At 33.3% G+C, this 23,165-nt stretch overlaps 1 protein-coding gene across 2 annotated transcripts in view; it reads left to right on the top strand.

Annotated features, from left to right (window-relative positions):
• The window catches only part of LOC126739889 (band 3 anion transport protein), a 124,949-nt gene extending 117,637 nt beyond the window's left edge, over positions 1-7,312 (top strand). For both annotated transcript variants that reach the window (XM_050445710.1, XM_050445711.1), the window contains one exon: positions 6,412-7,312. In XM_050445710.1, the coding sequence (XP_050301667.1) occupies positions 6,412-6,483 (72 nt within the window). In that variant the 3' untranslated portion in view covers positions 6,484-7,312. The remainder of the gene's footprint in view (positions 1-6,411) is intronic.
• The last annotated feature ends 15,853 nt before the right edge of the window (positions 7,313-23,165 follow it).

Raw genomic sequence — 23,165 nt, 5'->3', positions numbered from 1 at the left:
AGTTACACACTTTCAGTGATTTTTTCTTGATACACTTTTAAACAATGTCTTATTTTACACAAATCAGGAAATTATAAGACAAAATAAAAATTATAAAGTGGCATCACAAACTGTATCTGAAACAAATCTGGTAGAACTTAAATCGCTTTTGAGTCCATACATATTTTCTGCTGATTTAAAAGACTGATTTGGCTTTAATAAAACTTTTTCAAGCAAGGGACGCTTTGAATTTCTGACTGCGTAAAAGAAGTTACAAACGAGGCACGTACAATTAGTAGGGTTTAGAGGAAAATGTCCTTTCAGGATGTACATTTCAAATAAACTGTCAAAGTATGGTCTAAAAATTGTAATGCTTTGTGATGAGGCGACGAAATATTTAATCAACGCCTCACCATATCTGGGTAAATCAACAAATACATATGGTAAACCATTAGTTGATTTTTTTTGTGGAGCAGCTTACGAAGCCTATTCATTGAATTACAGAAACGTACCATGGATATATGGTTTACGTCTGTGCCATTAGTAGATCGGTTTATAGCAAAGTCATTTAGTCTTACGGTAGTAGGCACTATTCGAAAGAATAAAGCCCATCTGCCACTACAAATAATAAAGAAAATAAAAATGAACGACAAGTTGGAACTACAATTTTTGTATATAGTCACAAAACTACTTTAGTTTCATATAAAGCAAAGCAAAATAAAACAGTAAATCTTATTTCCAGAATGCACACCACTATTGGAAAAATTAAACCTGATTTAAAAAAGCCATATATTATAGAAACTTACAACTCAACTAAAGGGTCAGTTGATACCTTTAAATAAATGTGCCAAAATATGTTATACTAACCGTAAAACTAGACGATGACCTTTGAGTTTTTGTTTTTATAACATAATTAACATGGCATGTATTAACTCGTATGTAATATATTTTCAGAATATTATTTGGCAAGGGGGAAAACCATTATGTAGACAAACTTATATATGACTGAACAAGAAAAATATATAGAACCTATTGCAGAGGATAACCAAAGAGAAAAAATTGTTTAACTTGTCCTTCAGCTAAGAGACCTATGACAGTTATCTACTGTCCCAAATGCAAAAAATCGATTTGTGAGGAGCTTCAAATTAAAATATGTCAGTAATGTTTTTAGTTTTTTTCTACCTTTTTTATCCACGTTTATAAATTTTATGTTCAATATATATTTATAAAAACAGTATTTTTTCAAGCCTTTTATTTTCTGCTAGGCTATCCTTTTAAGAGTTTAATGTTTCAAGTATTTTAATATATACGTAAATTTTACGTAGCAATAGTAAGCAACCCATGAATTAGCGATAGTATTCCAGGGTTAATACGTTTATAATGTATCACCATCTTTATTTAAAGGTATTTGGTTCAGTTTCTCAAAACCGAATTATTCTGAATTGTCCGTCTGTGTTGTTTATAATAAAATAATATATTGACTTGTTGATGGAGTATTATATTTTTACTGTATAAACCCTTTATAATTACAAACCCGCATAAAATCATCTATATTTTGATTCTTATAGATGGTTGTAGCTATTATTGTGGAAACACTGTACATGGAAGGAAAGTAAAACTCGTAATAGTAAAAATAGAAAGAAAATAAGCGTTTTTAACTGAATTTGTTAAGTAAATACAAGCAAAAATTTAAATGAATATCATGATTTTCATGCTATTAGGATTTATAAGATTCAAAATTATCAGAATGATAAAACAAATATTTTAAAGTGCATACATCTATTCCAAGTTGATTGAAACTTGGTCTCATTTTCTTTTATAAATTTTAACAAAATTCTTGTAAAGAAGTACCAGAAAAATCACAGATCTAACGCAACTATCTTAGATTCTTAACTAAATGTAACTTTCTATTTTGTATTTTTGTAAACATAACCTCTCAAAAACTTTAATTGTTTTGTTTCCCTACAGTTGGCACAACTAAAATTTGTCAGAGTGACCAACATCGAAAGGACGCAATCACGCAAAATGGCGGCCCCCTAGTAGTGGTCATTTATTTTTCTTTGAATTGGCAGTCCAGGTATACTTATAAGTTCGTGAATAATGTAAAAAAAAACAGTTTCTTTCTGTTATATTCAAAGATATTTAGAACCTTCCAAAATAACCTTAATGGTACCTTTCGAATTTGTACATCAAAAATAATTGCCAATAAAATACCAAATAAAACGTGTTCTTTAAAAATCTATTGATTCATAAATAAGTAACATAATAATACCATAGAAGGTTAAACAATGTTGATGAATCAACCAACCTCAACCAAGGTTAAATTTAATTTATTTTTTTCTATATTACGCCTATTCGATTGTGTTTAACAATCGGTTTATAAAATGCACAAAAAGTTAAAAATAGTAGATACGGAAAATTCCAAATTCCAGAGACCCAAGAAAGCTTGAACTTCTTGTTTTTGCTGGCATTATTTTTAACGAGGAACAAAAATAAACATTAGGTAGCATAAACAGGGACGTAGGTAGCCATAACATTTTAGAGGATGGAGAGGATTAAGGAATAATTCAATCGGGCTTTTGGGGAGTGAATAAAAACTCTTAAGTTTAAATGCTTCCAACTGAAATTCGTCCATATCGTAAAAAAACGATAACTAAAATCATATTAATGATAGTTGCCAATAGTCAGCAATAATGACGGATTTGCCTTAAACGGTTCTACAAAAAAAGGAGGCATAAGAACAGGAGAGACCAATTAGTGAATAAAGAAAAATTTAAATCAGTAACAAAATATTTTATAGATCATATTACTATCTTACGTACCCTCATAACTCACTCAATGGCTACGGCACTGGATACATTATTTCCCCTGTTAAATCGAAACCCAGCAACTCGGGCCTTATACTCACACATCTGGACTATTAAAAATAATTGGTTTTTAAAGTCGATCGACTTGACAGATTTATGATTCCCTCGTATATTTCTCATTACAAATTTTATTTTTAAATTTAATTTTCATATAATTTTTTAAGGTTTTATGACAACTTTTGGTTCTATACCTAGTACATATAATTGTACTTTGAGACCCTTTTTTAGACCTACTACCCCTTTGTTTTTAACATTTGAGGCCTTTTTTTCTTGCTGACTAGAATAAAATAACAGAATTAAATTGCAATATATTTTTTTATAGTTCTAGGACAAATTTTGAATCTATTTGTTATATAATCGAGTCGATGCATGCAAATTGTGATAATTCAAATAATATTCTTAGACACCTGCTCCTCTTCTAATAGTAATTTAATTAACCTTGCATGCTATATTATGGTGGCAATGTGCATCAGAATTGTATGAAGGAGACCATTAGAGATTTCCAATTTTTTGTATGTTTTGTATATATTTACTTGGTTCGTTCGGCTTAGGGACAAGAAACGAACGAGGTGAACGAATGCTTCAATTCTGCCAAGAAAAAAATCTCACTATCGCAAACACATTATTTGCACATCATAAAAGACGCCTATACACATGGACATCACCAGGAGATAGATGCAGAAATCAAATTGACTACATTATGGTCAGATCTCGCTGGAAATCCTCCGTCGTTAACTGCAAGACGTACCCTGGAGCTGTCTGTGGTTCAGATCGTAATTTATTACTAATGAAATTCAGGCTCCGTCTAAAAAGAATCTACCACCAACGCAACAGGATCAACATGACGGAAACAGCCAAACGGCAATTTCAAGAAGAAATACAAAACAAATTGGAGGCCGAAAAACATGACATAATGAATAAACAAGACCCAGACCAAGAATGGGAAGCATTGAAAAATGTTATTAAGACGACAGCAGATCACCTTCAACTAACACAAAACCCCATAAATCGGCCAAACAAACCCTGGATCACACAAGCGACCATAGAAACAGTTAACAAACGAAAAGAAATGAAAAGGAAGGGCATCCTAACGAGAGAAGACTGCGACCTGTACAAGAGGTTAAATAAAAAGATACAGAGACAATGCAGACAGGATAAAAACCACTACAGGAACATCAACTCACCCATGACACCAGAGACTTGTATCAAAAAGTAAGGGAAATAACACGCAAATTTAAACCAAAGACTTTCACAATTGAAGACAAGGACGGAAAGATAGTATGGGAAGATGAAAAAGTGATCGAACTATGGAGACAATATTGTGAGGAATTATACACCGAAGAAACCAAAATAGCGATCGAACAACAGAAAGAAAACACACAATTTGAAATGGAGCCCAATATTCTTATGTCTGAAATTAAAGAAGCTATAAAAAACCTAAAGCTAAACAAATCCCCAGGAACAGACGGAGTTCGTGCTGAGCTCATAAAAGTACTAGGAGACCCGGAAACCAAAATCCTACATGATATATGTAATAAGATCTGGCAAAGTGGTCAATGGCCTAAAGACTGGACAACGTCTGCATTTATACCTATTCACAAAAAGGGATCCACCAAAAAATGCGAAAATTATCGAACGATATCTCTCATGCCAGCAAAATCCTGCTTAAAATAATAGATAGACGATTGCAAAACTACTAGAGAGTCAAATTCCTCCAGAATAAGCAGGCTTCGTTAAGAGAAGAGGGACTAGGGACCAAATATTCAACATCCGCCAATTAATCGAGAAAGCCCGGGAGTTCAATACCCCCATGCTCTTGTGCTTTATAGATTACAAAAAGGCTTTCGACTGTGTTCGATGGAGTAGTCTCTGGAACGTATTGAAAGAAATGGGAATCCCTCCGCATTTCATATCTCTAATAACCAACCTATAGGAAAATAACAATGCCATAGTTAGTCTCGACAATAAAACATCAAACATTTTTAAAGTACATAGAGGCGTCCGTCAAGGATATATCCTATCACCGAGACTCTTCAATGCCTACGGTGAATTCATAATAAGACGAGCCCTGGAAAATTTTGAAGGAGGTGTGTCAATCAATGGTAGAAAGATATGTAATCTCAGATACGCCGACTCAGGACGACAATAACAAGAGATGAAGATGAGATGGTTACTGGTATTGATCAGGTCGCTAATGAAAGCCCAGCTCTAGGCCTCGAAATAAATCTAGACAAGACCAAGTTAATGGTCATTGACAGGAGTAACACCATAGAGTTAAGAAATCTGCAAAATAGAATTGAAGTAGTAGATGAATTCATCTACTTAGGGTCCCTAATAAACAGCAAGGGAGGGTGTGAAACAGAAATAAGAAGGCGGATAGCATTAGCGATGACAGCAATGTCAAACTTAGCCAAGATATGGAAAGACAGATCCATAACCAGAAATACCCTAGTGTTTTCGATATTTTCGTATGGTTCCGAATCCTGTACAATAAAGTCGAGCGACAGGCACCGAATAGATGCTTTTGAAATGTGGTGCTGGCGGAGGATGCATACCCTGGACTGCACACCTGACCAATGTGTCGATATTAAACGAATTAGGAATCACCGATCGATTGTCCTCCAGCTACCGACGCCGCATTCTGGGTTACTTCGGACACATTACCAGGAGAGACCAAGACAATCTAGAAAAACTTATCGTGCAGGGCAAAGCAGAAGGTAAAAGATCAAGAGGAAGATCCCCATCACAGTGGATAGACCAAATTAAAGAAATTACAGGGCAAGCCTTCCAGACAAATATAAGAGTAGCAGAAGATTGACAACAGTGGAGACAATCGACCCATCAGTGTTCATAGACATGACGTCACAACTCTTCGAGAATGAAGATATGACTAAGAAGAAATATATTTACTTCTACTAAACGATACTATTACTATTACGATAAATATGATAACTACTTAAGGTTGGGTCTAGGCTGCGTTTCAAAAAAATCAATAATCTTATCACCTAAAGCAAATTTGTTTTTATATAAAGGACGGGCGAATACCGTTTTATGGATAAGGAAATTTAAAAAATGCCGACAATTCTATTTTGATGTTTTGCATCACTGTGTATAAAGATAAAAGTATATGAACCGTGTATTTGTATTAGCGTTTTATTTTGCGTTCAGTCATTTCAAAATCGTATTTTTCTTACGTAATTTAGCTCTTTACATAATTGCGGCATGAGTGAGTTTCTTACTAACGCGTGTCTCTGCTTACGATTTTGAAGTTTCTTAAAAGAAACATCTAAATATGTTATGTTTGCTAAAAATAGACTTTGAAAAATGTTAAGTTTCTTCCTACAGATTCTCATTTAAAGAAACTTAATTGTAATAATTGTATATTGGCACTATGAACTAATATATTAAAAAATTCTTCCTGAATATTCCATAGACACAAGAACCACTGCAATTAAACTTTATACTTAAATTTTTGTTGTTTTAATTAAATAAAGCCTTTATAAGCTTTCCTTGCAACTTACCCTGCGCCTTCACCAATTTCTAATTTCACTTATTTCTTTTGCAGCTCGATGGTGACCAACCGGATGCAGACGACGATGAACCAGATTTCTATGCAGAAGCTCCCTTACCAGGATAAATATCTTATCTAATAGTTTTTCCTATTTTTCTAATATGAAATAAGTATTTTTCCCAGAAGCTCTATTTTACTATATTAAAGTATTTTTGCTTCCAGTGATTAAATTGGCCTAACTTTAAGCAGTATTTATTAAGTTTTAAATACATATTTTACTATATACATCCCCAACTTTGACTCACCATAAATGTACTTAAAATAACATATTTTTAAATAAGTATTTTAGTGATATAGAATAGGCCTTATCCAACAATATTTTCAAAAAAGATAGATAGTATATATTAGTAGAAATATAAAACTTAAGGACCCATTTATAATAAATTATTTTAAATATTAATTAGACTCTGTCTCATTGTTAGTGTACAGTTCTTTATATTTTATAGAAATAGGCTTTAATAAGGTTGGTTAGAAAATAAAAAGTTTGATTAATTTTTTTCGTCCTAATAGGTGTTGAAAATAGTTTAAAACGCGTCTTTATAAAAGCAAAAGGCATTTCACGTGCCGGTGTATGTGATAAGCTTTTGAAAGAATTATTTTCAATATGATAGATATGAAATACCTGTTGCTGAAAAATCAAAATTAATTATGTTTATGGCATAGGCCCTACTTATATAAGGACGAAACAAAAGGTACAAGGGATATGGAATCAAAATAAATAAAAGATATAAAACACTAATGAGAACGTAGATAGTATTTTCTAACTGTGATTTAAACAATGAATAGATTATTTTTAAGAATCCGTTTTATCTCTATGTAATTAAGCAAATTTGTGGAACTATCTAGCATATAGGTAGAATCTTGTTAATATACATAATATAAATTATTATAGTTAGATGTTGTTTTATTACTTTTACTGTCATATATAATAAGAAAGTTGGCAAACAAAAAAACTAATCATTCAAAACAGTTTCAAGTTTGCCAGCCTGAAAATTAAGTCGCGGAGTATTTTCGTTTATTATAATGCTGTAACATATAAGTAAAGTATTACTGTAACTAAAGAGCAGTGTCCTAACTCCGTGCCATTCCTCAATAATATAGGATAATGACTATATATATAACCTTCGGAGGAATACTACTTCCAGCATATTCAAGAGTTTTTCAGACTGTTATTTTTTGACTAACAACCTCGTTATGCACTGCAGGTTTAGAACTGACATCATTATCTTTTTTTTTTGACGAAATATGCCCAATACAAAAGGTCAAACCCTATGGTACTCCAGTATCACGAGTCCTATGAAGATCTCTTTGCATTTTTTTTTAAATTTTGCAAGATGTAAAAAAGTGCTTTGAGAATTGATTCCACACACTTCTCGATAAAAATACAGCGATGTTCAAGAGCGTGTCTCAGTACTCGATATTCCACGTGCATCTGTTTCTATAGAGTAGATCTTGCATTTGATATAGCTCTGAGTGGAATGGTGTGAGCTAGTTCGGAAGAGCATTCACCGTAATCGTATCGATGAAAAGAATAAGATCCGCCACCTTCCATTAATGCGCTAAACTATTCGAGCTTCCAGTTATCTTTGAATCTTCTATAAGACGTATGGCCCTCTTCTAGATGAAACTAAGCAGTTTTAAAGTGTGTTTGGATGCAGAGCTCCATATGTTAGAGCAAAACTTAAGAGGATGAATCTAAGCCTTTAAATGCGTTAAAGCCTGTTGCAATGTATACAGTCTTTTAATTTTAGTAAGAGAGTAAGAGATCGCGTAAATCGCTTTTGCTATTTCCGCTACATAATCATGCCAAGACATATTGCTTCCAACCTTCACACCTAAGAAACGAACTGACAAACACAGTGGCATACTAAGCCTTGGGGGATACCAGCGGTAATTTAAAATCTCGGCGAAATATGTCCATTAACGACCATCTGGATGGATTGGTTATCGAGAAAGCTTCCAGGCCAAGCAACAAGAGTAAATGGCAAACCATAAGAATGCAGTTTCTTTTTAGAGATTTCTATGCCAGACCCTATCGAATACCTTTGAAACATCCAGAGCTATTGGGCGAGATTCACCATATTTCTCGGTCCAAACATGCGTGAAATAAGCCAAAAGATCGCCAGTAGAGCTGTTGTTTCAAAAACCATACCGATAGTCGCTTATGATGTTGGACTCGGTATTTAAAAATTTGCTCGCGCTTATTTAAAAAAGTTACTCTGACCTTGAAATGACATTAAAAAATTACCCTAAGGTTAAAATGACTTTCGGAGCATATTGAATCCATATATTAAAATGATCCACCCGATAGTATCAAAGTTTCGTTCGGAAGTAGAACTCAAACACCAATTCCTCTCAGGATGTGAAACAATTTCCTAATCGTCTATCTTTAGGACTAGTTTCTTAAAGCTTAATTCGAAGCTCTTGGTATCCATTAAGTCCGTCCCGTCTATAACCTTATTCTCAATCTTAGACACTATCACAGGATATTGAAATGTGCAGTCATCATTCTCATTTGCTCGATCTCCTGTCCCCATTTTGATTGCTAAACTAAGGTTTACATAATATAATTAAATCTGCAGCTAAGGCTACAGAGCTAAGGATGCAGCCTTAGCTGCAGATTTAATTATGTCAAGCATTATGATTGACATAATTAAAATTGCTTTTTTTGCACCTGTTAAAACACTGTTGGTATAGTGTTGCAGCTAGGTGACCTGGGCAGTGTTTAGCTTGCTTAGCTGGGGTTTTCTTAGCTTTCTGGATTTGTGGGAGTGGAATTGGTACTTTCTAGACAGTGCCTTCTTATGTAACCTGCTTTGCTATATTTCCAACACTTCAACTTTCAACCGGTCTTTGTTTGTGGTCTTGGCAGTTTCGAAATCAAGGGTTTGTGTTAGTATATCTACTAGGTTAGGTGGACGGGCTAAAAGTAAAGCCTGTATCAATTTAACAATCGCGGAGTTTATCAAGAAATGCTTCAGTTGCCAAACGTTCTATGATACTTTTCTGGACATCTTATATCTAATGATATCTGTATCTGAAACTGGAAAGGGTGGTGCGAACACCACTGCACTTAGACCTCAGTAGGCAAATTATATGCATTTCTGTTAAAGGAGTAGGGGACCTCTCCCTCAGCTCGTCTTCTAACATAGTAAATCAACGAGAGCGACAACGTCGCCAAAGGACCGCATAATCTCTTTAAGGAATGGGTGGTATATGCCTAGAATACCGCTACGTATTGACGAGAGAGCAATGCAATCGTAAAGTATATCTCTTCTTCATGCTTGAAAGCCCTACATAATGGATTCATTCATCCCATAGATACCCCCGATATCCGATTGGTACCAATGCTCTTTTTCTTGATTCTGCAGGGTTTGTTGAAAGCAGGGATTTGCGAGGCAAGGTCAACTTGGGCCTTTAGTATAGAAATGGGCTTTATTGCTTCTTGCTTAAGCTGACCTCTCTGCAGGCCTCTTCCCACTCCTATGTTGATTTCAGGAAAGCGGAAGCGCATATATCATTGTGAGTAGAACGATCCGACACAGCTTAACTTCGAAGATCTTGATTATTATGCACTCACAAGGTTTGTAATATATATATATGCTTTCTGTAATCTCTTTGTAATGTAAGTGTTTCAATTTATTCTGCTATTGAGTTTCCTACCTAGGTACTTGACTTCTAATGCCTAGCTTAGTCAAGTGCCTCAGTTTTGGTGACAAGAAGGGTGCTATTTTTAGAGAATAGCCGTATCTCAGTTTTTCTAGGGTAAATGAATAGGAAATATTCCGCACATTTTTCTTTAATTTAAAGAGCCAACTACAATCATTAGATTGCTCAAAATGGTTGCTTAAACTTTACCGTTTGCAGAATGAATAAGTCATCTTTGTGTAGTGGTGGTTGTTTAGACAGATAATGAGACTATCCAAAATTATGTTTTACAGCAGAAATGATAGCAACTTGATTTCTCTGGAACGCATGCGTCTTAGTTAGGATAAAGTAGGTTAGACTCTAGAATTTTTATTCCTTATATATCTTTCGCATTTTCATGGATTTTAAGCAATTTGAACATCTTCACCAGGTGCGGCAATAACTGTTCCAGGTGCCACTAAAGTGCTGGATAGATGCTGTCAAATCGCGGGGATTTAAAGAAAAACAATCCGAAGAGTACCCAATTCTATATGAGTATCGCTGAATCTGGGATTGGAAGCGACAGACTTACAGGGAAACATAATAGGAATCCAGACCTGTGTCCGACTGATGAGAGATTCTAAGGTGAGATAAAGAGATGAGGTGGTGCCAAATGGCACCACTTCTCTCCTCTCTTCTCGTGCCAAATGACAAGTTAAAAGACTGTGTGTTACTGAACTGTTGGGAGAATCTCGCGGACTTAGCTAAAGATTACGACAGGGATAATCCTATAATAATATGGTCAATCATGGGGCTGGGAGAAGAACAATTGGACTTGCAACAAAAGCTGCCTTTACACCGAAAAATTTAACTGCGCGATTTTCAAAATGCACGATCAATCACACGCGTAAGTGTTTCTGTGTAAATGTAAATAAATCCGAGAGGTTTGAACGCGTGATTCTCTTTGAACAAGCACGCGCGATTTTCGACAAATCTTTACACGTAATGTTTTAACTGAGCGAAATAAAAAGATCTGCTATTGAACTGCTGTTCTTTTTGGAGCGCGTTATGTCGGATGGTCGTTGTTGGAGCAAAGAAGCTGTGACAGATTTCATTAATATTTACCGAGAATATCCATATCCATGCCTTTTGCAAATAAAAAGCAAGGAATATAGTAACCGAAATCTTGAAAATGTCGCCTATGATAAACTCGTTAAATTCTGTAAAGAAGCTGGGTTTCTGCAGGCCAACAAAGATTTTGTTGTTAAAAAAATTCAGAGTCTAAGGGGATCGTTTAGAAAAGAGTTAAAAAAAGTGAAGGATAGAAAAAGGTCTGGAATGTCGCAAAATGATTTTGATTTACTTCAATTCACCATGGATAAAGGGATGCCGGCTAATAGTGTATCGAATATTGACGAGGAAACTACCGAAGATCTGATAGAATCTGAATATGGTGAAGGATCCAATAATAACGCATCTAATACGTCATAGCCTAATAATCAACAGAAAAACGATGTAAGTATTATTTATTTCCAAACAAACATATTTTATTGATTACTAACATTTTACCAACTTAATTATTTCTTCTTGACAAGGAATTGCACCTTAGGCACTGTTAAAATACAATTTAAAATTGTCCCTATTTTCTTTTGATGCAGATATTGAATTTGTAGATCTACTTTGTTGCATATTTGTAATATTAACTGAATTATTTCGCCAGTCACCATCTTTTAACAAATTATGTGATGTGTCTTCCCTATCAAAAGTTGTTGCAGTAACATAAGAAGTGGAGCGATTACGAAGAAAATTATGCAAGGCACAAATGGCCAGAACAACATAACAAATATTTTCATGTTTCATATTAATAGGTCTATGGAATATCTGAAATTTCGTTGCAATTATTCCAAATGCATTTTCCACTACATTTTTGGCGCGGGACAATCTGTAGTTAAAAATTTGTTTTTCCTTGTCTAACTCTCTTTGAGCTTTAAGATATGTTCATTCAGGGGAAATGCCTCATCTCCAATGAACATAAAATTTAAATTCTTAATAGTTTTTGTATTATCGGGTAAGTTAAGGTTTTTAGTCAATAATTTTTTATAAAAGTCAGTATAACTTATAACTCCCCCGTCTGACAATTTTCCGTTTTTCCCAACGTCCATGTAAATAAATTCGTAATTACTGTTTACCAAGGCAAGAAGAATGATACTGTATGAACATTTTTATAATTGTATAACTCCACTATGGGCTTGCGGTACTATACGAATGTGTTTCCATTCTAGTGCACCACCACAGTTTACAAACTATCATTTTTCGTAAAATCCTTTTGCAATTAGGATCTCAATCTTCTCCGTTGAGGGAAACTAAATATATATATATATATATAGTTTTAGATTATTTATTTATAATATATATATTCTTTTTAGGGAGAAGAAAATGAAGGCAATATCGTTAGAAACTTGCCGAAACCCGTTATTAAAAAACCAATAAATAAAAGAACAAATTGAGGAGATCCAGCATGAATTTATGAAAGTCTGTACAACGGCATTGACGTCCCAAAAAAATATGAGTGAATTTGACGCCATAGGTTGTAATATTGCCAAAAAATTACAAATAATGCAACCCGATCAAGCACTATATGCAGAGTCCATAATAAATTCTGCACTATTAAAAGGATTAAGAAATCAATTATCTGAAAATACAGATAATGGATTGCTCTTGCAACTTAAGAAGTTTTTCATCTGCGAGCTCATCAACGTCTCAACATCAGTACGTACTAACCCCTACACCATCCCCTGGTGGAGTAACATTTCGGTCATATTCAAATAGTAGTGATGTAGAAATATAACACAGTTTGCAAAATAATCTGAAACATTATTATGAGAATATACAATTATTGTAATTTTACATTCTTGTATTTTTTGTTTGTTTATAGTGCTAAACGTTACATTATTACCTTCTTTCAATGCCTCGTATATAGCCTTACAAGTTTGTGGTATTAAAATGCTTAAAGTTGGTGCAGATATCCCTGTGGAAAGTCCTCATAGGAACGCCCAGTGGCCAAAAATCTCAAAGTAGCATTTAGTTTTTCTTCGACTTTCCTCATGATTGTGTCTTTTTTTAATATTCTCACTTTTTCCAAATTCAGCAAATAGTCAAAACAAGTATTGTTCATTCTTAGGTAATTTTTATAATCTTCACGATAGTTTCCTCGCAAATGTTGAATTAATGGAATATCGTTATACCGGGACCTGTAATATTATTTTCAAGTCTTACCGGTAATCCTTAACCCAAACGCTACGCTTCCGCTTATTCGATTTTTTGGTCATCATTGTTATTCCAGCTGCCACTATAGCAATTATACGTTTATTTTCCTCAGATACCGACATATTTGAATATACAAATTAAATAATATAAAGAAAACCTTGAGACCTTTTCAAAAAATACAAATTCCACGTCTTGTTCCACGCGCCACGTAATCGCGCGCGATTTATCCTTTACACGTTAGGATTTACGCTCGCTATTCATTCCAAACAGTTTTAACCAAACGCAAGAGTTTCTTGGTAAATTACAAGTTTTTTTGAGCCACAGTTTTGATCGCAGTTTTGACCGTCCAAATTTGCATGCGAGCAATCGCGCGTTCCGCAGACGCGCGGTTAAAACGTTACGTGTAAAGGCCGCTACAGGAGGCCAGCAACAGACCCATAGGCCCAGAACCAACACACTGTGTCAGCGATAAAACAGACACAGGATGAAACTAGAACTCTCAAAATAGCTCTTGGGCAGTCCGCCCTTCAGGAAGGGCGGGAGAAACTTAGCCAGTCCAGGTTACAAGTGAAGTGCGAAAGATAGCAGGACTGCTCACAGGCCATGTACCGTGCAGGAAACACCTACACAGACTCGGAAGGGGTAGGACCCTTCATATTTTAAGCACTCAACCAGACCCGGGCGATAGGCCTGGACGAAACCAAACTCTCACCAGAAAGGATAAGAATTACACTACTGGGCAAAAACTAGACTTTCTAGAAGCAACGGAATTGAACATGTGGGAGTAAATCTATGGGGCCCAATAGGACTACAACAGGGCATACCGCAGTGCAGGGAACCAACTGGTACCACCCAGCGGGGAAGTTTTAGTCACGGAGCCCCATACTACCCGGGGTTCAAGAATTTCATTGCCAACAAAACTTGAAAATAAAATCAGAATATCATGATCGTCCTAAAACAGAATGCTAAATTAGAAAAGCAGGTTGACAAAGTTAAGCCTGGTGCTACCAAGAAGATTATCATTAATAAAATAAAATCTTTGAGGTCTGCTTTTCGCAAGGAAAAAAGAAATTTGGTGCGGCGAAGAAGTCTGGAGCATCAACGGATAGTATCTACTGTGTTAACGTTGGTGTTACGATAAGTTTGAGTTTTTGCAAGATCAAGAAATTTCGAAGACGTTAAGTCTGGACAGTGAAGGCGACGAGGAAGAAAAACATGATATTATTTATATATGTATATATTTTTATTTTTCTCCGTAACAAGTGTATATACATTTGTTTTCGAGTTACAGGTTTCTCCCAGTAACACTTTTTTAGCATTGCACGCATGGGCGCCGGGAAGGGGGTGCAAGGGGGTGCACTTGCACCCCCTGGACTTCAAGCGAATGTCAATTATTATTTATTTGCGTTTGCAATAAGACGTAACACAAGCAAAAATTAAAATTTTATTAAAACACAAAAACGATAGCCTATAATAGTTTAATCTAGTCTTTAAATACGAATCTAAGGCGCCTAGGTTGTTGTCCAAACCTTGTCAACAAACTCAATATCTTCCTCTATCATCTTTCGATGAACGCTCAACAAGCAAAGGCCGCTTAGTCTCGCGTCTCCCATCGTTGATCTATTCCACATCTTAACCCGCCGTAATGTGCTAAATGAACTTTCAATGCTGCAGGCTGTCGGAAGAGTTAGGCCAATCTTAATTGCTTCACGCACTGCTGGATAAAACGAGTGGCTTTAGAAATTAAATCTGCATATTCTACAGATTCGTTGGATGTAGTTCCTTCTTTGGCTGTCTTAAATATCTCGTACCACGTAGTAGCCTCGGCAACAAAATTCTATAAAAAGGCCCCATAATAATTCTGTATATCTTCCGCTACTTGTAAAAACGAGGCTTAATCGAGCTTTCTTATATTTTCGGGATGTAGCTGCATAAGGGAAAATGATTTTTTATGTGTAGCGGAAAATCGAGTTTTAAAAGACGAAATAACCGAGTCTAAATATGGAATGAAAATAGAGGTTCTAAAAAACTCCTCTACATTTTCAGATGGTTGGTTTGATCGGTAGATTTGTCTTGCTACGATTCGAGGACGCTTAAGCTCAACATCCAGTTCCTGGCAGATTTTTTGAACTCTTTCAAAAATTATGGCGAACTCTATTGAGGAATTATCTCGATGAGGTTGAAGCACGGTCGTCAATATATTAATATGGTCAAAACTTCTTTTGTATTTATATTTACATCTTGTAATTGATTGCAAACTGGTTCGAGTTTGGCAGAGCAAAGCAATTACTAAGAGCGTAACAATGTATGTTGAAGTTGTCACAGTCGTATAAAGCTGATATGCTTTAGTTTTTGTTTTTGAATTTGGTGCAGCAATGGAAAGTTCTTCTAGAGCTTGTACAATCGTAATAAAGTTCTCAGAAAATATCCTTATAATTTTGTATTTTGCTGTCCAACGCGTTTCACAAAAAAGAGGAATATTTGATATTTTGTTTCGTCGCAATGTGCTTTCTCTTAAAAAGTTTATGATATCCTTTGTCGTCCCAGCGGCATTTCTTACTTTACTAACTTCATTGATGTCATTGATTACAAGACTTAATATATGATTTGCACAGTGGAAAAATAGTGCTGTAGGATACTTACCACTAATAATTTTCTGTACACCACCTATATGACCAGCCATTGCAGCACACCCGTCATATCCTTGACCCCCAAGTTTATTTAATGATTGTTTTTGAAATGGTGTTTGCATTTAATTCTTTCAGCGGTATATATCCCAAAAATTCTTCACAAATGACTGGCACTTTTTCTTTATAAAAAAGGAATGTAGCGAACTCCAATTGATAATTGCTCTGTCCCACTTATATATCTGCAGTTTCATCTGCTAACACAGAAAAAGTCGAAGCCTGCTTTATTTCCTCAATTATTTTGCGTCTTAGAACATCACCGCAAATGTCTATTAATTCATTTTGAGTTTGGTGCGATATGTACAAAGCATTTTTAGCTCCCAAATCTAAATGGCCGAAATAAAACACATATTCGACAAAGAGGTCCTCTTGCTTTAGCTGAGTAGGCCACGCATGGGTACATCGAAAACCACTCACATCGAAAGGCACGTTTAGCACTAGAATCCACGTCATTTTTAAAATTGTAAATCTGATTAGGAGTCCAAGGATGTTTAAGTAACCTGAAACGAAACTCATCATCAATTTTATAATTAACGTCTAAACATAGCTCGATGTCCAATAATGAAGTACTTATGCAACTGCTTGAACTGCTAGTAGATTCAAACGATGAATTTGGTAGAATTTTGGTTGGATAATACATTTACCCAATGCATTTAAATTCCCCATTACAAAACAATGAAAGGAGAAAATAACACAAAACAATTGTTCAAATAAGAGTTTTAATATTTCTGATATGTCGCCATAAATACAATAAACATATTATTATAATAAAAGTTGAAAGGTTGTGCCGCTTTATTTTTACACCTGTTTTAAATGGAATGTAAGTTACCTATACAATATAAGAGACATTTCGAGTTTGTTATACAGTAATAGCAAAAAGTAACTTAATATCTAATATATGTATGTGTCCGAAGCAAAGTAAGGTGTTTCTTATTTATACAATAGTTGCTCTTAATTATTAGCAGGTAGAGAGTTCTTGGCACATAAACTAAAAGTGTGTTATAACAAAAATCAGAGCACTAATACCATTAAAAGACACCTAAAGTTTAAAATTGCTTTTTTTTGTTTATTTAAAAACCGTAACATTTAAAAAGTGACATTTTTCATGGTAACTATGTAATAGAAACATCTATTCGATAGGTATAAGCAGTCATTAGTATAAAAATGTTTGTATAAACTTTTTTATTAATAAAAATTATAGTTGAGAAAGTTTTCCATATACAGAGTGTATTTTACATTGGAAACTAATCACAGATCTACAGAGACAATTTGGTTATTTATGGTTTTTTATTAAGACGTTTATAAGAATAGAATTATTAATTATAAAATTTACCTATTAGGAGTAGAGCAAGTAACGAAAATTGATAGCCTTGGTTATAATTATGAAAAGAAGCGGTGAAAAAGGATAACCATTATTGCAGTTACAAGAATTAATATGTTCAGGATTTTTTAATAAGTATCTTATTAAATATAGATTTTTTAATTTTTATGCTTGGTTTTTGGTATAGATTTTTTTTTCTATTTACTTTTAAAGCTAATTCAAAAATAATATTTATATTAATAATAAAGGCTTTTTTTGGATTTCCTGAATGTCCCTGAAGATGTTCTGAATATCCGGAGGTGTATTCAGAACATCTTCAAGATTTGTGTATCCTAAATACATAAAATATAAATTTGTATCGGTAAATCTGTCATCAGTTTTCAGTCTTTTACCAGATCTAGACCGAACCGTAGAACATTTTGAGATGTCAAAAAAATATATATAACAGAATAAATATTCATTAATATTTCCTACAATTTTTTTTTAATACTCTCAGTACATAGAATATGAAAATAATAAACATTTAAGCCATAAGGTACAAACGTTATAGCAGCATTAAAAAAAAAATTGACTAGGTTATAATTTAAAAAATAGTTTTTAACTAGATTGTCCCTTTAAGGGGTAGAGACCGATCGTCGATAGCCAAAAACGCTTCTTTAAAAATTAAACAATCGTATTATTCATAACCGATATCTAATATCATAATATACAGTAAATATTTTCAATTTTCTTTTAAATATCTAAACATTGTCTTTAATTATTGTGCAGTGAGAGAATTTTTAACAAATGTTTTAAGCGATTAGAGTTTATTATTTAAGCCACTAAGACATGTTTTAAGAACTACGTTAGATTTGTGTATATAATTCAATATGCAATGAATCCCATATAAAATACACCAAGAAACGGCATTTTAACTTACTAGTAACTTCTCAATGTTTGATGGTCAATTTTTCACTGTTTCACTTTTGTTAGAGTAACTTAAAAAAGTACCTAGTCACTTTCACATCCTTGATATTAAAGTTAAAACTTGGGAAAAAAGAGATATATTAGGTTAATTTACTTCACGTGTATGGAAAAATAACGTCGATTTTACGTCACAGTGGCAATTTCCCAACGTTTGATAACCTTATGAAAATTTAATATATAACGTTAAAAAACTATATTTTATTTGACCCAAAAATCAAAAAATGTCTTCATTGAACTGTAATTTATTAACGGTTAATGATCACCGAAAAACAAAATATACAAAGTTGTTTTTTCACGTTAAAAAAAATTATATTTTGACACAATTGAATCTACCTGCACCAAAAATAACTTTATAACTATATATAACTATATAACTTATAGTTAAATATCAAAATCTATGCATATTAGTGACTTTCTAACGTTTGGTAATTTTTAATATTTTTTGGTAATATCAACTACTTTTAATGTGAGAATAAGTATATATTTTTTTAACGATTGAAAACCAAGTTTTAGCATAACTTCAAAATAAAAGTTGCAAATGATAACGCCGTTTTACAAGAATAGCTTACAAATTTGAAAAACGTAAACTTATTTATTAAAAGTACGTTGGTTGGACGTAATTTTAACTGTCAACGTAAAAGTAGTTAAATAAAGTATTCATATTACAAAAATTAGCTTATTACGCCGAAAAGGGATGTTTTAGCCTCTAACTTGACTTAGAATCCACAAGTAGTGACTGGTTTTTTGAATTTTAACTTGTTTAACCATTTAGCGTGAAAATAGAATCTTAAGGATTCTCTTTGCATGATCCTAAGTATAAAATTAATATCATATTCTTCTTCTTTGAGGCATTAATTAACCAGGTTTTAAACCCTTTTAGTTTTTAAACCCTTCAAAGCAAATACAGATTTTTTTATCCAGTTTTACTCATTGTCTATTTTTTAGGCAATTTAAATATATTTTTAATTCTTTCTGGCAGTTGAAGGTATTTTTAAACGTCAAATAACACTTCAACTGCCTAGAGGACCTTAGAGAAAAAAATATTGGGTAGTTACACTAACTCGTTTTAAATCTGTAGGTTTTCAGGCAGTACGAATTTTTCGCAGTCCTTCCAAGTTTTAAATAGTGAATTTATATGTTATTTAGCGAGTTGAATATATTCGTTGTTTAACAGTTTTGGGAATTTTTAGACTCGAATAACTCCTCAACTCTGGAAGAATTTGATTTTTTGCCAAACTGATTAGTGTCTTCTGGTTAGAGTTAAATGAAGTAGGCACATAAAAGTAGTATATTTTAACTTAATCTTTGTTAAAAATGACGTCTGTCGAACGTCTTCAGTAATCTATTGACAATTTTCTAATGTTTGCAAGTCGAGTTTTTACTTAATTTTTTTTAGGTGGTAACATAACAGTTACATAACCTCCAAATAGTTCTTTTCTAAATAATTAAGCCAGTTAACGAAAATAATGGCTTACAAAGTTGAAAACTATTAACCTAACTATTAAAAGTGCCTAGGTTGAATGTTCTTTTAACTGTCAACCTTATTAAATAAAGAATTCAGAAATTTCAGAAAAAAGATATTTTAGCTTACCTAACTTGACCTAATGTCCACAAGCAACGACAATTTTACGAATTTCAATTTAGGTTGAACCATTGATCGCAGTAGAACTTTAGTAAAACTGTAAAAAAATTGATTTTAACTTAATTAAATTGAGTTGTATGAAAATAATGCTAAATTATGTCTTTTGTAGCTAGTTAATTGTATTGGTTACAATAGAACACTATTTTAATAGTTGGTATACAATAGTAAAAATGATATTTTAACATTACTAACTTGAATGAATTTAAAAGTAACATCGGTCATAATCTGTTTTCAGTATTAACCTCAAAATATAGTAGTCGTATAGAAACTATATTATAAGGGTCAGCTTATAACGTTAAAAATGTTAGTTTAATTGATCTGTACTTGAAGTAACGTCGGTTTGGCATCCTGAGCAAAACATTGACCAATGACCAATTTTTAAGTATATCAAATCTGATCCGAGTAGAATCTATTTTGAAAATTGTTTTAAAAATCTGAATTGAAAAGGAAGGTTGGTTGTAATATGTTTTTAGCGTGTTCGATAACTTATAACCAATTTTTGAACTTTCAAAATAGTTAAATATGGTAGTACTTAGCTTACAACATACGTCTTCCACTTTTATTTTTTAGGTCAGAGAAAATAAATTAGGCATATTACAATGTTATATAAAAACTAATTTACGATGGTTTAGTCTACTCATCTTGATCTACTGCGCCAAAGTAGGCATATTCGACTTTTAAAGGAAAAAAGATTTTCACGTTTCTCGAGAAATTTTAAAAGTCATATTAACCCCGTTTAAAGTCAGAACTGTTAAATAAAATAGTCGCTTTATTTAGTTAGCCTAGAAAAATTGAAATACCGTAACAAAACTAATATTGCTTTCACATCATATATAGGGTGTCCCATTAGTGCGATAACGGACGATAGCTCCTTATACAGTGATACAAAAAAAAAATTTGTATACAAAGTTACTTTACTGTCTAAGGTGCATAACATAAAAATATGTTTGGATATACAGGGTGATTCATAAATGTGATATGATACACAAGTTTTTTAATTTAAATGGAACACCCTATATTTTAATGTATTTTTCGATTGCTTTAAAAATTCTGCATACCTTTTATCAAGCATCGTCTATACCAAAACTTACCCGTTTATGAGATATTTAATATTTTATCAAAAAATCGACGTTTGCACGTCTCCATAAAAACAAAAATAATTCACTCATTTGGGATCCTACAAGCCAAATCTTTTGTAGGTTGTTAGTGCATACTTACACTTACTTTATGGTCCTATGAGAATTCGGTAATATTCGACAGGGTATTCGCAATACTCTATCCAAAACCAAAAAATGTAAACAACCATATCTTATTTTTTTAAAATGATAAGCTTTCTTTTTTGTTAAGCATGTCCTATACCTATCTGTAATAGTTATCGACTTTGTTACACTTTTTCCTAATTTCGCTCTTAAAATCCACAATAGTCGCATTTTAATTTAAAAGAAGTTTGCTTAGTTGGCCATGGAAATAGTAATTGCACAAAAATCAAGCAATTACTTTGACAGAAGATTTAGTGTTGTCAGTTTATCACTAAAGTGAAACATTTTTGCATTAAAAATGAATTTTTCGAAAGAGGATATGGTGAAAATGATTTACTGTTTGGGTGCAAGTGAGAAAAATTATTTACTGGCAAGCAGAGTTTATGCACAGAGATATCCGGATGCGGAATGATATCCAAATCGATTGGCATTTGAAAGACTAAAGGAGAGATTTGAAAGAACTGGAAATTTAAATTGAATTAAATGAAATGTCACAAAGACAAAAAACAGGGGCAAATCCACAAAATGAAATGCTTATTATGCAAGCCCTAGTAGAAAATCCGCATGTCTCTTGTAGGCAAATTAAAAGGCAGTTGGACATTAAAAAATCCACTGTTAATAGAATCACCCGGAAACATACATTTCATCGATATCACGTACAGCTTGTACAAGAATTAAGCGATCAAGATTTTGCTAATCGCCGAAACTTTTGCCGCTGGACTTTTTTGACTTGTGTTGTTCACTGATGAATCGACATTCCATAAAAATGAATTTGTAAACCGACACAACTTCCATTATTACAACGATGTAAATCCAAGGCATGTGATACCATTGACCATCATCAACATAGATGGTCACTTAATGTATGGGCTGGTATCATTGGGACAAAGCTTCTTGGACCATATTTCTTTGATGGGGCAGTGAACGGTCAGAACTTTTTACATTTTTTGCAAAATGAATTCGAAGAAGAGCTGGATGATTTACCGTTACAAACAGTAAGACGAATGTGGCTACAATTAGATGAAGCGCCTCCTCATTTTAGCCGTGTTGTGAGGGCCCATCTAAATGACCATTTTCGAAATAAATGGATTGACAGGAGAGGACCAGTTGCTTGGCCGGCCAGATCTCCTGACCTCACAAAACTCGATTTTTTCTTGTGGGGGGTTTGTGAAAAATTGGGTTTATCAAAGGCCTGTTACCTCCAAAAATGACATGAAGCAAAGAATTCGGAATGTTTTTCAAAAAGTAACTAGAGAAATGTTACAGAAAGTAAGCAGTTCTTTTGTTAAACGAATTCGTTTGTGTGATCAACACCAGGGTGGACATGTAGAACATTATTTATAGTTTAATATACTTGCCTTTTTGGTTTAGTCATTTGTTGTTGTTATTGTTCACAATTTTAATTTTTTTATTTAAGGAATATTTTTCTGTTGATTTTTCGATTAGTTTTAAGAATTTATTATTTGGTATCATTAAATTTGTTGTAATTTAATAAAATGCCAAATTTAAAAATGCTTTTCAATCCGTTCCGTTTACTATTTTTAAAGTTTAAGGTTTAATAAATTGTTTTTTTCAAACGTCTTTAAACGTTTTGCAAAATCTTTATCAGATAATTCTTGCATAATCTATAGGTACCTACATAAAAACATGTGATTCTGTTAACAGTGGATTTTTGAATTATCTAATTGTGCTTGCCAATAAACAGTAAAGTTACCTCAATTGCATCCAAACAGTTGAAACAGTAAATTATTTTCACCATATGGTGGGTCATTCCATTTGAAAAACATAAGGTATGGTTGTTTACATTTGTTGGTTTTGGATAGAGTATTGCGAACACCCTGTAGAATATTATCAAATTCTCATAGGACCATAAAGTAAGTGTTAGTATGCACTAACAACCTACGAAAGATTTGGCTTGTAGGATTCTAAATGAGTGAATTATTTTTGTTTTTGTGGAGACGTGCAAACGTCGATTTCTT

This window comes from Anthonomus grandis, chromosome 8 (genome assembly GCF_022605725.1).
Source record: "Anthonomus grandis grandis chromosome 8, icAntGran1.3, whole genome shotgun sequence".
Lineage (NCBI taxonomy): Eukaryota > Metazoa > Arthropoda > Insecta > Coleoptera > Curculionidae > Anthonomus > Anthonomus grandis.
Note: the sequence above shows the minus strand (reverse complement) of the source record. Positions and strands in the feature narration are given on the sequence as shown.